The 15,358-nt window shown below is 36.0% G+C and overlaps 1 protein-coding gene across 3 annotated transcripts in view; it reads right to left on the reverse strand.

The window, feature by feature from the left end:
• SYCP1 (synaptonemal complex protein 1) overlaps positions 1-14,426 on the reverse strand; it is a 129,066-nt gene extending 114,640 nt beyond the window's left edge. For all 3 annotated transcript variants that reach the window (XM_028102103.2, XM_028102102.2, XM_088022917.1), the window contains exons 1-7: positions 14,319-14,426; positions 12,098-12,182; positions 11,881-11,924; positions 11,649-11,705; positions 9,889-10,053; positions 9,157-9,224; positions 2,730-2,803 (exon numbers count right to left, since the gene is read on the reverse strand). In XM_028102103.2, coding sequence (XP_027957904.1) covers positions 2,730-2,803; positions 9,157-9,224; positions 9,889-10,053; positions 11,649-11,705; positions 11,881-11,924; positions 12,098-12,182; positions 14,319-14,426 — 601 coding nt within the window. The remainder of the gene's footprint in view (positions 1-2,729; positions 2,804-9,156; positions 9,225-9,888; positions 10,054-11,648; positions 11,706-11,880; positions 11,925-12,097; positions 12,183-14,318) is intronic.
• Between the last annotated feature and the right edge of the window lie 932 nt (positions 14,427-15,358).

Here is a 15,358-nt window from a genome sequence, read left to right on the forward strand (position 1 = left end):
GGGCTTTCATCTAAAGGACTTTGCACTTACTATTTCCCAAAATGGCTCCATGGCTCACTCTCTCACTTATTAGGGTCACTAAAATACCTCCCCAATCACCCTATTCCAAAATACTCTCTCCTTAAGCAGTTATCATCATACATACATTTTATTTATTTATGGTCTGCGTCCCTCCACTAGGATGCATACTCCTTAAGAGCAGAAATTGTACACTGCTGTTTTCCTCAGCATTCAGAACATTTCATGACACAAAGTAGGCACTTTAAAAACTGGTGAATGAGGGGCACCTGGGTGGCTCAGTGAGTTAAGTGACTGCCTTCAGCTCAGGTCATGGTTTCCGGGTCCTGGGATCAAGCCCCACCTCAGGCTCCCTGCTCAGTGGGGAGTCTGCTTCTCCCTCTCCCTCTGCCCCTCCCCTGGCTTGCGCTCGCACGTGCTCTCTAATAAATAAAATCTTAAAAAAATAAATAAAAATAAAAACTGGTGGGATGCCTGAGTGGCTCAGTTGGTTCAGCGCCTGCCTTCAGCTCAGGTCATGATCCCAGGGTCCTGGGATCAAGTCCCACATTCGGTTCCTTGCTCAGCAGGGAGCCTGCTTCTCCCTCTGCCTGCCACTCCCCCTGCTTGTGCTCTCTCTCTCTCTGACAAATAAATAAAATCTTTAAAAATAAATAAATAAAAATATAACCTGGTGAATGAGGGGTGCCTGGGTGGCTCAGTTGATTAAGCAAACTTAGCCTCAGGTAGTGATCTCATGGATCATAGGATCAAGCCCCACGTGGGGCTCCATGCTCAGCAAGGAGTCTGCTTGAGGATTCTCTCCCTCTGGACTTCTCTCCCTGTCCCCCACCCATCTCTCAATAAATAAATCAATCTTAAAAAAAAAATGGTGAATGAATAAATAAGAGAAAATTCACAATAGCAAAAGGAAAGACTTAAGGCAAGAATCTAGATGGAGTTTATGTTAATAAATAATAAAGACTTTTTTTTTTTTTTTGAGAGAAAGAAGGGGCAAGTTAAGAGAGAGAGAGTCTTAAGCAGGCTCCACACCCAGCACGAAGCCCAACACGGGGCTCTATCTCACAACCCTGAGATCATGACCTGAGCCACAATCAAGAGTCAGATGTTTAACTGACTAAGCCACACAGGCACCCCTAAAGACTTTCTTAAAAAAAGAAAAACTATATACATGTCTCAAGATATGGTCATTGGTTCATTTAAGAGATCACCTAGGGGCACCTGGGTGGCTCAGTCATTAAGCATCTGCCTTCAGCTCAGGTCATGATCCCAGGGTCCTGGGATCGAGCCCCATATCGGGCTCCCTGCTCAGCAGAGAGCCTGCTTCTCCCTCTCCCACTCCCCTTGCTTGTGTTCCTGCTCTCGCTATCTCTCTCTGTGAAATAAATAAATAAAATCTTTGGGGGGCAAAAAAAAAAAAAAAGAGATCACCTAAAAATTTTGTTAAGATTCTTCAAACCTCTCCCACCATCTGATCTGATTTAGAGAGCATAAACTAAACAGAGAAAAAAAAACTAGCAGCCTTGTCTCCATGGCCCAGTTTACTTTCTGCAAAGCAGTCAATACACGATCCCTCCCAACCCCATCTGTATACTTTTTACCATTCTTTATACCTAGATGGGAAAAGCTAATATTGAAAGTTGAGTAAACAGGATGATTTAATGAAGGAGCTGGTAGTGGTACGCTACATTTTGGTAAGTATTTATAGTTCCAAATGCAAAGTACTATATGCAGGAATCAAAAATAAAAAACTCTAGCAATAGTGCATACTGGAAATAAGAAGAATAGCTAACACTGAGCACTTTGCACTGCTCTAAGCAATTTATATTTATTAATTTAATTCTCGAAACACTAAGAGGCACTTTATTAATCAATAAACAGTGGGTCAGAGATATTATATAACTTATTCAAGGTCAAGTAGACAGCAACTGAAAGTTTGAATTTGAGCATAAGCTGTCTACTCTTAAGCCCAAGCTCGTAAGCAGTAAGCTGTGTGATATTAGAATTTTAGCTAAGAAAAATAAGGGCTATCCTGACAAAGCAGGTAGACATTATTTCCTAATAGATTCTTGGCAAAAACAAAGTAGAGCTAGTGTCAAATTAATGACAAAGATAAAACTGTTATTTTTGAAAATAAGATTTTTATGTTTTTCATCAAAATGAAAAAAATTCCTACAAGTAAAATAAAAATACGCATAAAATGAAAATACTTTCATATATATATGTATATACCATGACCTTAGTAAAATATTTTAAAACCATGTTTCTTTCTTTAGGAGAAAGTTGAAATTTCTATTTAGATTAGAAATAAATATTGTACTATTCGTAAGTACTGTGCCTTCAGCATAGCCCTCTACCAGTATTTTCTATTATGAACATAGCTATATATCAATTCAATGTGCTAGTTGTTCCAGACAGAAGAGAAAGTTAGTCTCAAGATCACATTTTAACTGAAATAAGAACTACAAATGTCATGTCAAGGGATGTATCTTTTGAAATATATTATCTTTCAAAAAACTTTGAGCTTTCAAAGCTCAAAGAACTGAGAATCAAATTACTACTTATGCAAAGAAAATGAATGAGGCACATATAACTTGTTCAAATCAAAACTGGTTCCAAAAAGTGAAAAAACAATTTCTTCCTTTCTCCACCCCCACCATTACAATAATAATAAATTGGTAAAAATCACATAAAACAAGAAATATATTTACATTTCTTTGTCTTTTCTGCAGATCTGGCACAGGTTTCCTTGAGTAAATTACATAAATGCCTTGTAGCATTATTCCTGAAAGAAAGCAAAGAGTCTCCCTAAGTGTAATCTGATCTCAAAGCAAAGTCATATGTAAAAGTTATGAAACATTGTTACAATTTTTAAAGAAATTCTTATATTTTAATATATAGATCCCATTACTCATAAATTATGTGAAAAAAAATGGGTTGACTGTACTATTAGCCAAGATGATTTAGTAACTTCCTCCCTTTAAAAGGATAGTTCCTGTTATTAACAAGTTTCTATCCACGTAGTTAACAATAACATTTCAGTAAATAGTTCCATATTTTGCCTAAGGGGAAAAAAAATAAGAAAGGAGGGTTTGGCTTTTCATTTACTAATTACCCCAGCAATATTCTGTCTTACCCTCAAAACATTAAACAGTTAATTTTCTGACTAGCCTTTCATTACATGCATAAGATGACCTCTGATCATCTCAACAGATGCAGATAAAGCAATTTAAAAAATTCAGTATCCATTTATGATAAAAACTCTCAACAAAGTGTGTATAAAGGGAATGTACCTCAACATAATAAAGGCCATATATGACAAGTCCACAGCTAACCTCATACTCAACAGTAAAAAGTAAGAAAGCTGAAAGCTTTTCCTCTAAGATCAGGAACAAGACAAGAATGCCCACTCTCACCACTTTTATTCAACATAGTATTGGAAGGCTTAGAGCAATTAGGAAAGAAAATAAATAAAGGTATCCAAATTGGAAAGGAAGAAGTAAAACTCTATTTGCAGATGACATATTATATATAGAAAACCCTAAAGACTCCACCAGAAACTATTAGAACTAATAAAACAGATTCAGTAAAGTTTGAATAAAAAAAAATCAATACACAAAAATCAGTTGCATTTCTGTACACTAATAATGAACCATCTGAAGGAGAAATTAAGAAAACATCCCCATTTACAATTGCACCAAAAAGAATCAAATTCCTAGGATTAAATTTAACCAAGGAGGTGAAAGACCTGTACACTAAAAACTATAAGACATTAATGAAAGAAACTGAAGACCCAAATAAATAGAAAGATATTCCATGCTCATGGATTAGAAGAATAGTTAAAATGTCCACACTACCTAAATGGGTCCTGATACCAATTTCAATGTGGGGAGGGGGATTCCCTACACCAACAAGCAATTCTTGGGACACCAGCAAGGTGTCCCATAATTCAATTCAATTATGACACTATCTACCTGGAGATAGCCTCAGATTCTACAGGATAAGTGTTCAGTCCTACACAACCACTGTCCCCCTAGCCCCACTTAAGATACCAGTCACAAGTCCAGGTTTCACCTGCACTTCTGTCCAACTGGCTATAAATCAAAAGTTCCCATGACTCACTCCTTAGTTTTCAGACACCAGTCACAAGTTCAGATTGTTACCTGAATCTCTGACAGACTGCCTATAATCTGAGGTTCCTTGGGTTTGATTAATTTGCTGGAGCAGCTCACTGAACTCAAAGAAACAATATACTTGTTAGATTACTAGTTTATTATAAAAGGATATAACTCAGGAACATTCAGATAGAAGAGATGCACAGGGCAAGGCATGGGAAAAGAGTGTGGAGCTTCTATGCTCTTTGAGCTCACCACTCTCCCCAAATCTCTTCTCCAAGCTGGAAGCTTTCCAAACCTTGTCCTCTTGGGTTTTTATGGAGGCTTAGTTACATAATTGTGATTGATTAAATCATTGGCCATTGATGACTGATTCAACCTCCAGACCATCTCCACGCCAGAAGGGGGGGGGTGGTGAAAGTTCCACCCATCTGATCACATGGTTACTTCTCTTGGCAACTAGCCCCATCTTTATGTGGGATCCAAAAGTCACCTCATTAACATAACAAGAGATACCTTTGTCACTCTCAGCACTTAGGATATTCCAAGGATTTTGGAAACTATGAATGAGGAATAGTAGATGAAGATCAAATATATACAAGAAATACATATTTGGTCATCTGAATGACCAAAAATATACATTTTTTCTTATGTATATATTTTTATATATATATATATAAATATATCACACTACCCAAAACAATTTAGAGAGTCAATGCAATCCTAACCAAATTTCCAACTGCATTTTTCAGAAATAGAACAAACCTAAAATTTGTATATAATTACCAAAGAGCCAAAGCAAACTTGAAAAAGAAGAAAAGAGCTGGAAGAATCACACTTCCTGATTTCAAACTATATGACAAAATTATAATAATCAAAATAGTATGGGAGGTGGATGGAAGGTTAGGTTTTTTATATTTTTTTAAGATTTTATTTATTCATTTTTTTGAAAGGGGAGAGGGGCAGAGGGAGAAGGAGAAAAAAATCCCAAGCAGACTCCTTATGGAGCACAGAGCCCAACACAGGGCCGATACTACAACCCCAAACGAGATCATGACCTGAGCTGAAATCAAGAGTCAGAGTTTCAACCAACTGAGCCACCCAGGCACCCTGGGAGGTTAGATTAAATAGGTGATAGGGATTAAGGAGTGCAGTTATTGTGATGAGCACCAGGTATTATATGGAAGTGTTGAATCATTATATTGTATACCTAAAACTAATTATTATACCGTATGTTAACTGGAATTTAAATAAAAACTTAAAAAAAAAGTATGGTATTAGCATAAAAACAGACACATAGGAGTGCCTGTGTGGTTCAGTAGGTAAAGCATCTGAATCTTGATTTTGGCTCAGGTCGTGACCTCAGGGCTGTGGGACTGAGCCCTGCATCAGGCCCCACGTTCAGTGCAGAGTCTGCTTGTCCCTCTCCCTCTGCTTCTCCCCCCACTCACTCACTCTTCTAATAATAAAATCTTAAAAAAAAAAAACAGACACATAAATCAACAAAACAGAGAGCCCAAAAATAAAGCCATGCATATATGGTCATATAAAATGAAAAACACAAGATACAACATGTGTTGGCAAGGATGTGAAAAAAGAGGAATCCTCCTACGCTATGGAAATGCAAACTGGTGCAGCCACTGTGGAATACAGTATGGAAGTTGCTCAAAAAATTAAAAATAGAACTATCCTATGACCCAGTTTACCCAAAGAATATGAAAACACTAATTTGAAGGGATATATGCACGCCTATTGCAGCATTATATACAATAGCCAAATTATGGAAGCAGCCCAAGTGTGGGATAGATGAATGGATAAAGAAGATGTGGTGTATGTGTGTGTATATATGTATATGTGTGTGTATATATATATATGTATATATATATCACTACCCAAAACAATTTACAGAGTCAATGCAATACAATATATACATATATGTACACACACACACACACACACACACACACACACGATGGAATATTATTCAGCCATAAAAAAGAATGAAATTTTGCCATTTGCAACCATTTGCAACATGGATGGATCTAGAGGGTATAATGTTAAGTGAAAAAAGCCAGTCAGAGAAAGCGTGGTTTGGTTTGATTTCAAAACCTAAGACTGTTCTCTAGTACAGAGCAGTAGTTCGCAAAATATGATCCTTGAACCAGCAACATCCGTATCACTTGTTAAAAGCTCAAATTCTGAAGTCCTACTCCACTGAATCAGAAAATGCTGGTAGGGGGCAGAGGACAACAATATATGTTTTAACAAGCTCTGCAGTTAATTCCAATGCTTGCTAAAACTTAAGAACCACTGGTCTAGAGAGGGACTTTTTTGTTACTGGTTTTGTAAAAATCAAAACAAGTGACCATAAATCTAATTCTTCAATTACAATTTGAAAAACAACTTCAGCCTTTTCCTGTTAATTTATGGTGAGGGGTAGAGGACAAAAGTGCCTTTAGCAGTATGTTCCCTAAACCACAAAGACCCTTTGAACAATACAACCTGACATAAAACCAGCCATATACTCCATATACAAGCAATCATCCAATCAAAAAAATATTTATTCAAGTCTACTATGTTCTCACAATGTCTCAATTTTAGAATTCTTAAAACTCTTCACTGGCTTCCAAATGGCCATCTGCAGCAATTTTCAAACTTTTTTTTCCCTAGAACCAAAATCCTTTTTCAAAATGAAATCTCAACTGGATACACAAGATTTTAAAGTATACTTAAAGCTGTTCTTGTTGGAGGGAGCCATAGCTATAACCACTCAGTCTTTCTTCAGCCCACCCCTCTGCAACCCCTATCCCTCCACCTCCACTTCAACATAAAAATCAAAACTCCTTAGCATGTCATGAAATGCTAGAGTAGCAACCTCTAATTCTCCTCCTGGCTAACTCCTATTCATCCTTCAGACATCCTCACCTTTAGAAAGCCTTCTCTGACAACAACCACCATCATATGCATGCTACAGGGCTTGACAGGTTTAATTCATCAAATTATTTAAACAAATCCCAGCTAGGAGTCTAACAAAAATCAAATGTTGCTTTTTAAGGGTATTTCTGAAAATATGTAATTGTAGATGCTTCAGGTTTGACTGCTAAAATTTGAAAATTGAGACTATTATTACATCTAATGGTGGAAATCAGATCATATTTAAGGTCCTGCTCCATTCAAAAAAAAATGCCTCCAAAATTATCTAAATTATATCAAAACTCTTTTCCTGCTCGAAAATGTCAATAAACCAAAGTGTCCATCCCCTCTCAAACTTCTATTACAGGCCAGGCATATGGTTTTCAAATACCCAGTCTCTTTCAAATCTATATCCTTCTTAGAAAGTCATGATCAGTGAATGAGCTGGTCCTGAGCAACTTTATATTAAATCTGTCATCCAATAATCAAGTCACTCTACCTTAACTTTGTTTCTCACCTATATTTTGACAAAGCTCTTACCTAATGTTAGGTTCCTTCAGACGACAATTGATAATTCAGTATTTGAGGCCAAAACGGACACACAACTGAAACTACTTAAAATAGAAGGAAATCATGCCCAAAATAAATGCACCCCCTCTCACCTCAAAAAAATGGCATAAATTCTATATGTCACACTACACTACCTTAAACTATACTATGTCACTAAACAGTCACTATTAACAAAAATTCAACTGTTCATCAGTGGAGGCAACAGCAATCTTAAGAAAGCTCACAAGCTATCAAATACTGGTATTAGGGCTACAGTAGGCTTTAGATGCCCTATAAGATACTATAGAAACAATCATATACCCATACAAAAGTGACCATAAGTACCAAATATACAATAGGCACACGATGTTAGGAACTTTCTCTTCCTTCTCCCTTCTCCCTAATAACCAAACCTCAATTAGGCAGGGAAAAAATTGAGGTTTAGCATTTAAATTTTATCTGGGAAGTCATAGGTTGTCTTTTTTTTTAATTAAGTAATCTCTAACCCCAATATTAGGCTCAAACTCACCACCCGGAGATTAAGAGTCACATGCTCTTCCAACTAAGCCAGCCAGGCACCACCACAGGTTGTCTTTCAATTAGACTAAAACAATCTGTTTTAGGAGCCTTTTTCATTTATCAACAACTTCACTGACAAAGTGATAGGTCTTCTAAAGCCATGATGTTTAACTTAAACATGTAGGAATAAATAAATTTTGCACTCTTCAGGGACCCATACATTACATTCTAACTATTCAATATTTACTTGGCAGATGAAATAAACAACTACATTTTTCTATTAAATTCTACATGATATAATCTAAATGAGGTAATAAGGGTATAAAATAAGGCTTAGCTATTGCCTAGAACAAAGGAAAGGAAAGGCTAAAGATTACACTAAAATTTTAAGCTAACATTAATGGAAGAATCATTAGGCCACTGACAAAAACAGGAATTTGAGAGTAAGAATTAGCTTGTAACTAAATTGAGCACTATTTTACAAATGCTGCACCTAAAATGTTGCAACAAACAGAAAGGTAGACAATATACAAAGGCAGTTGTAGATACAGGATTTTTTATCAGATACCTACTGATACCAAATAATGGTTTTTCTCCTGCCTGACATTTTAAAAAGTGAGAAATTGGGGCGCCTGGGTGGCTCAGTTGGTTAAGCAGCTGCCTTCGGCTCAGGTCATAATCCCAGGGTCCTGGGATGGAGCCCATCGGGCTCCCTGCTCGGTGGGGAGCCTGATTCTCCCTCTCCCTCTGCCTGCCTCTCTGCCTACTTGTTCTCTCTCTGTATCTCTCTGCCAAATAAACAAAATTTTAAAAAAATAATAAAATAAAATAAAAAGTGAGAAATTATTAGTCAGTGACCACTGTTTGCCAAATACAAGAATGTAAAATAAGTATTTCTTCCTTCTTCCACAGTACCCAGGTAGAATTCTATATATAAGTTAATATTACATAACAGAATATTAAGTTCAATAAATTTCTGGAAATCATTTTAATAAATCTGGAATAAATTTAGAAAGAACAAATTCATTAAATTATTACTTACTCTTTTATTAAATCTTTATTTTCTTGAATTCCTTCTTCTAATTTCAAACTTACTTTTTCATTTTCAAACTAATTTACAAAACAAAAAGAACAGTTCATCACATTTTGCTTAGCAAAATAAACAGAGTACAATCATTAAGCAGCATTTCTTTGCTAACGACTAAGAAGTATAAGAATTCTTTGCACATAAAAAACTTTTGTGTCACAGCTTATGGATTTCCCATAAAAATATGGATCTCACTTTCATAGATCTAAAATCAAGTTTGCTGAATCATATCCAAAAAGTATCCAACAATATTTTAACGCAATATTATCTTCCCTAAACATTTTTAAATGTTTTATCTTTGTCCTAACCCAATGTTTCATTTTCTCAACATTTTTCTTTCACTCGGCCACAAAACTGAAGCTAAATAGTTCCAAATATAAAATCTATAAATGTCATATTCCAATAAGAAACATTTATATTAAACAAATCATCATCAGTAATAGGAATAAAAATTTAAAGTTTATAATCAGAATCATTAAATCAATCTTTATCTAAAGTAATTTCCCTAATCATTTACATTAAGCTTTGTGCAACTTGTCCTCTGTGCTCATCCTAAAGTTGAAACACAGTATCAGTAAAAATTCAAAAACCACTGTCCTTAAAATCCACACCACTGAAATACTCTATTTTAAAAGTATTATGATAAAATCTACTACACTACATTTTCAATTCCAAATCTCATTATACCTGTAGTTCCTGAATGGCTTTCCGCTGTGCTTCAATTATCTTTCTATTTTCTTGCAACTTATTTTCTTTCTGCTTCAATTCAGATTCTACGCTCACTTTCCACTTCTTGATCTTTTCAGCCTCCTTATACAGTTTTGAATATAGTCTGCTCATTGGCTCTGAATTCTGTTAAGATAAATAGGTTTCAAAGAGTGGTTACATTAAAATTTTGAACAATTAAAAACTACAGCTGCCTATTTAAAATATCTATGAGTAATATAGTATCTTAATAGTTGAGAACAAGTCTCTCCTCAATTTATGCCCTAATAGCATTCTGAAAACTACATTAACTCTTTAAAAGTTATTAGCAGTATTAGCTACTTCACTAAAGTTACTGGTCACTTGACCAGTTACACCCTACTGAATAAAATCTAATACCTTCAAAATATACCTAACCCAGATATTGGAAATAGTTTAGTCAATGAGAGAATCTGGCTGGTTAAAAGCTAAAATAAGTCACTCTACATGATATCTATAAATTTTTACAATGGTCTTGAAACATTTTGGTTATACAGTGTGAAGATTACCTAAAGGACATGAATTTTAAAATATAATGACAAAAAATCGTTAACACAAGATCTACCTTTCATTTATTCTAAAGTTTTATTTAGCTTTTACTTGGATTTCCTGCATTATCCATTTCAACATTATAAGGTAAATGCCAGTTTATATTTTTTTAAAATCACAGATTTCTGCTTGCTGATAGCTCTTTGTTATCAAAATACATGAGTTAAGTTCCATATTTTTAAATTCTGTGACACATTTATAATCACAGCAACAGACATACAGCACTTTATCAAGCCATGGAATTTTTTTTTTTTTTTTTTTTAAGTAGACTCATGCCCAAAATGGGTCTTGAACTCAAGAGTCTCACGCTCTACCAACTGAGCCAGCCAGGTGCCCTAGAATTTCTCTCTGTTTTGTTTTGTTTTTTGGGAGAGAGAGAGTGCGCAAGTGAGCACAAGGTGGGGGGGGCAGAGGGAGAAGCAGAATCCCCACTGAGCAGGGAGCCTGATGCGATGTAAGGCTCCATCCCAGGACCCTGAGATCATGACCTGAGCCAAAGGCAGACCCTTAACTGACTGAGCCACCCAGGCGTGCCTCTTTTTGTTTTCAAGACATCTACGTGCCATAAGTAAGAATGATTTTTTATAACCAAAATAAAAAGTACCGCAAGTTCTATAAATTCTTTAGACAGCAAATGAGCCAAACAATCATACTTATTAATTAAAGGATTGTTTGTAAAATAGTGGTTTGAGTCTCAGCCTTTTCACATATTGTATCCACATCCCCTCTTCTATTCTTGCTCTCTGTGGTTCAAAATTAAATTGCCCCGAAAGAATGGATGCTTGCCTAACCCAGGAAAATGCAGAAGCCTAGTGTTTCAGCAACTTTAAAAGAAAAACAAAGGGGGAAAAATGGTTTTAAAGACTAGAACTTGGGCACCTGGGTGGCTCAGTCGTTAAGCGATCCCAGGGTTCTGGGATCAAGCCCCACATCAGCCCCACATGCTTCTCCCTCTCCCTCTGCTGCTCCCCCTGCTGTGTTCTCTCTGTCAAATAATAAATAAAATCTTCTTAAAAAATAAAAGATAAAGGATAGAACTTAAAACATTAACCAATTTTAATCCTTTAGAAGCTTCAAAAAGGAAGAGATAAACAAACAACAATAAATGATACTCCAATTACAAGAAATTTAATATAGATGGGAAATCTTCTGACCTCAAAATCAGAGTCTTTTAGTCCTTCCTGGTAGTGACAACTGTCAGAATTATCAACCTTAAAAAAAAAATGCATGTTTCCTGTAAGAAAATATTTCTGATAAGAGTTTCCAAATAGTAGCAATTAAGTACTGACGACTAATAATCCAACAACTAAAGAATTTTTTTCCTTTCTCAAACAAGCAACTCAATACCTAAACAGATTATATCTATGTACCCTATACTTAACTGACCTGTTCAAGCATGGGCAAAAATTTAACTTTTTGTAAGGCAGGATCTGCAAGATAAAAGACAACTGGTATTAAATATGCCAACATCTTATTTTTTATATTAAGTATTATATCTAACTTTAATGGCTCTCAATATAATACTTATATTTTCAATATCTAGCAATGTGTATGTAAAAAATACTTCTATATGTAGTGACATATTGCTTTTCTAGTCTCTTACCTGAATCAATGTTTTCCCCATTTTTGGAGAGATTAGTCATTGCAAATGGAAAATTAAAATCATCTTCAATATATTTGTTGAAACTCTAGAAACACAAAGAAGTTCTTAAACATACTGTTCCAAACAACTCTGATAACTAGCAGTGTAATATGTAATTATACATGTAATATGCATCTGCTTAAAGAAGTGACTTCAATTGTAAATCCTTCAAGGTATATATAATATTTAAAATATCAAGTGGTTTTGTTATGTAAAAAAGCAAAAAATATATGCTTTGTAAGTATTCAAGAAAAATAGTAATTTTAATTAGTAGCTTAATATATTAGTTTTCAATTTCATTATGATCTTTCCCTTGATAAAATTGAGAGTTGTCGTCACTGAATAGCATTTTAATATTATACTCTTAGCTATACAGACCATAGGAATTTTTCTACAGCATGTAAAATTGAAATATTCATTGCTTCATTCCATCTCCAATATAAACTTCCACAGAGAAATTTTAAACATAATTTATCAATAAAAGCTGTTTAACCTAAGAAACTTAGTAGAATTCCTCCTTTCTGATAAGAACTGTTATATAAGTGAATTTCCCTTTTTATCCTGGCAACCAGAAGGCTCAAAGCCAAATTTTCAGCTTAGTCAGACACTAATTTTTGCCAGTATAGTAACATATTTGTCCAAATTTTCTTATTTTTTCCTTGACCCTAATGTTCTCTTAGTATGTTTTTGTATCTTGCTATTTCATTGTATATGTCTTACAAATTGCCTCAAGTCATTTAAGGACAGAGGGAGGATTCAAATAAGCAGGACTCATTATGTATCCAGAGTTCTACAGAGGCGGTGATTATTTTTTTAAATGAATGATGCTCACAAACATTAAGTATGCTCATTATTCATTCGAAGCAATACTATTCAAAATTCCTGGGCAATAAAAATCCTGGAAGAAAGCACAGACAGTAATTTCTCTGACATCGGCCATAGCCACATTTTTCTAGATAGGTCTCCTGAGTCAAGGGAAACAAAAGCAAAAATGACCTATTGGGACTTCCTCAAGATAAAAAGCTTCTGCACAATCAACAAAACTAAAAACAACCCACTGAATGAGAGAAGATACTTGCAAAGGACATATCCAATAAAGGGTTAGTATCCAAAATATATGAAGAATTTATAAAATTCAACACCCAAAACACAAATAATGCAAGTGAAAAATGAGAATAGACATTTCTCCAAAGAAGACATCCAGATGGCCAACACACACATGAAAAGATGCTCAACATCATTCATCATCAGGGAAATGCAAATTAAAACCACAGTGAGATATCACCTCACACCTGTCAGAATGGCTAAAATGAAAAACACAAGAAACAACAAAGTATTGACAAGGATGTGGAGAAAAAGGATCTCTCATGAACTGCTGGTGGGAATGCAAACTGGTGCAGCCACTCTGGAAAACAGTATGGAGTTCCTGAAAAAATTAAAAATTTAAGAAAAAGTTAAAAACAGAACTCCCCTATGACCCAGCAACTCCACTACTGGGTATTTACCCAAAGATTATGAAAACACTAATTTGAAAAGATGTATGACTCCTGTGTTTATTGTAGCATTATTTACAATAGTCAAATTATGGAAGCAGCCCAAGTGTCCATCGACTGATGTATGGTTATAGGAGATGAGGTGTATATATACAATGGAATATTACTCACCCATTAAAAAAATGAAATCTTGCCATTTGCAATGACATGGATGGAACTAGAGTGCATTATCCTAAGTAAAATTAGTCAGAAAAAGACAAATACCATATGATTTCACTCCTATGTGAAATTTAAGAAACAAAACAAAAAAAGAAATAAAAAACAATCATGGGGTGGGGAGACAAACCAAGAAACATACTCTTAACTATAGAGAACTAACTGCTGGTTACCAAAGGGGAGAAGGGTGGGTGAAATAGGTGGGGGTTAAGGAGGGCCCTTCTCGTGGTAAAGCACTGGGTGATGTATGGAAGTATTAAATCACTATATTGTACACCTGTAGCTAATATAACACTGTTGAGTAAATTGGATTTAAAATTTTTTTAAATTTTAAATAAATTTGTTTAAAATTCTTGGGTAAACCAGGCCACATTTGCTGGAAAAAAAAATTATAAAATAACACCAGTAAGAAAGTACATGGTGCCTCCTTACCTGAAGTTAATAGTCAAATCAAGATTCAAATGCAAATTTACCTTGAAGAAATTAGAATCTCCTCCCAAACTCTGAGGTTTCACTGCAGATACTTGACTGCTACTTAATCTTGGTGGTACAAACAATTTAAAAGGCTTTTGCTTTTCCATTTTCTCTCTTCCAGTTGTAATTATCTATTGCCCCAGAAGGCAGGGGGGGAAAAAGTGTTTTTACATTGTTTCATTAATACACTCTTTATGCTTTATTTTAAAAGGCGATGTCTGTATAACAAATGCTATGTAAAGGAGCAGGAGTAACCTTTGCTACACTGTTGAGTCTGCAGCGTCACATCACTGGGCGGTCAAAGTATAAACACCCCGCAGTTGTTCCCACCACCTACCACCACCAATGGCCACGCTGGCGACCTAGACAAGCCAGAAACCCCGAGGTATCATCACTGTGACAGCCCGAAAAGAAAGCTCTACCTCCACCAGCCCTGGTAAATTGCATCACCCAGCCGTGAGAACTACTGTAAGTTCTTAGAGGGCTACCCGCTGCCGAGGAGGTGCTGGGGGGGGTGGGGGTAGAGTGAGGCCGCTGGCCAAGTGCTGCAGGTGCGGAATCAAATCAAATCATCGCCCAGCTCCGGGTTCCGTCGTCAAGAAAGGAACTCAGTACACCTGCACTTACCTTTCAAGATTCAGAGGGAAACCACGGACTCGGTGCCCACGCGAACTGCTACCTGCTGTCTATTAGGACAGCAAAAAGAATCAATTAGAGCTTCTGCCTCCGAACCTCAGAAAAGGCGGGAATCGCTCCCCTCAGCGGCCAGCCAGGAAGGGGAGGGTGCACGACTGTTTAACGGCTAAATAACGGTCAGCCGCGAGAGTTTGCCCGCCTCCCGATTCTCGCGAGATTTTCCTTTACGTTGGTAACAATTCGTCGCGGGATTCTGTTTCTCCTCAGCGTAGACCTTCTTTAAGCTTCTGCTATTGTCAGAGAATGCAAGGAAAACTAGCAAGTGCTGTGATAGATCGGAGTGGAGAGTGAAAAATCCATTTCTGTCGTCCAAGAGTTCAGTCTTAGGGAAGAAACAGATGGG

The sequence above is a fragment of the Eumetopias jubatus genome, unplaced genomic scaffold (assembly GCF_037043125.1).
Source record: "Eumetopias jubatus isolate StellerSeaLion01/CBP00866 unplaced genomic scaffold, mEumJub1_p1.0 scaffold_4, whole genome shotgun sequence".
NCBI classification, from domain to species: Eukaryota; Metazoa; Chordata; class Mammalia; order Carnivora; family Otariidae; genus Eumetopias; species Eumetopias jubatus.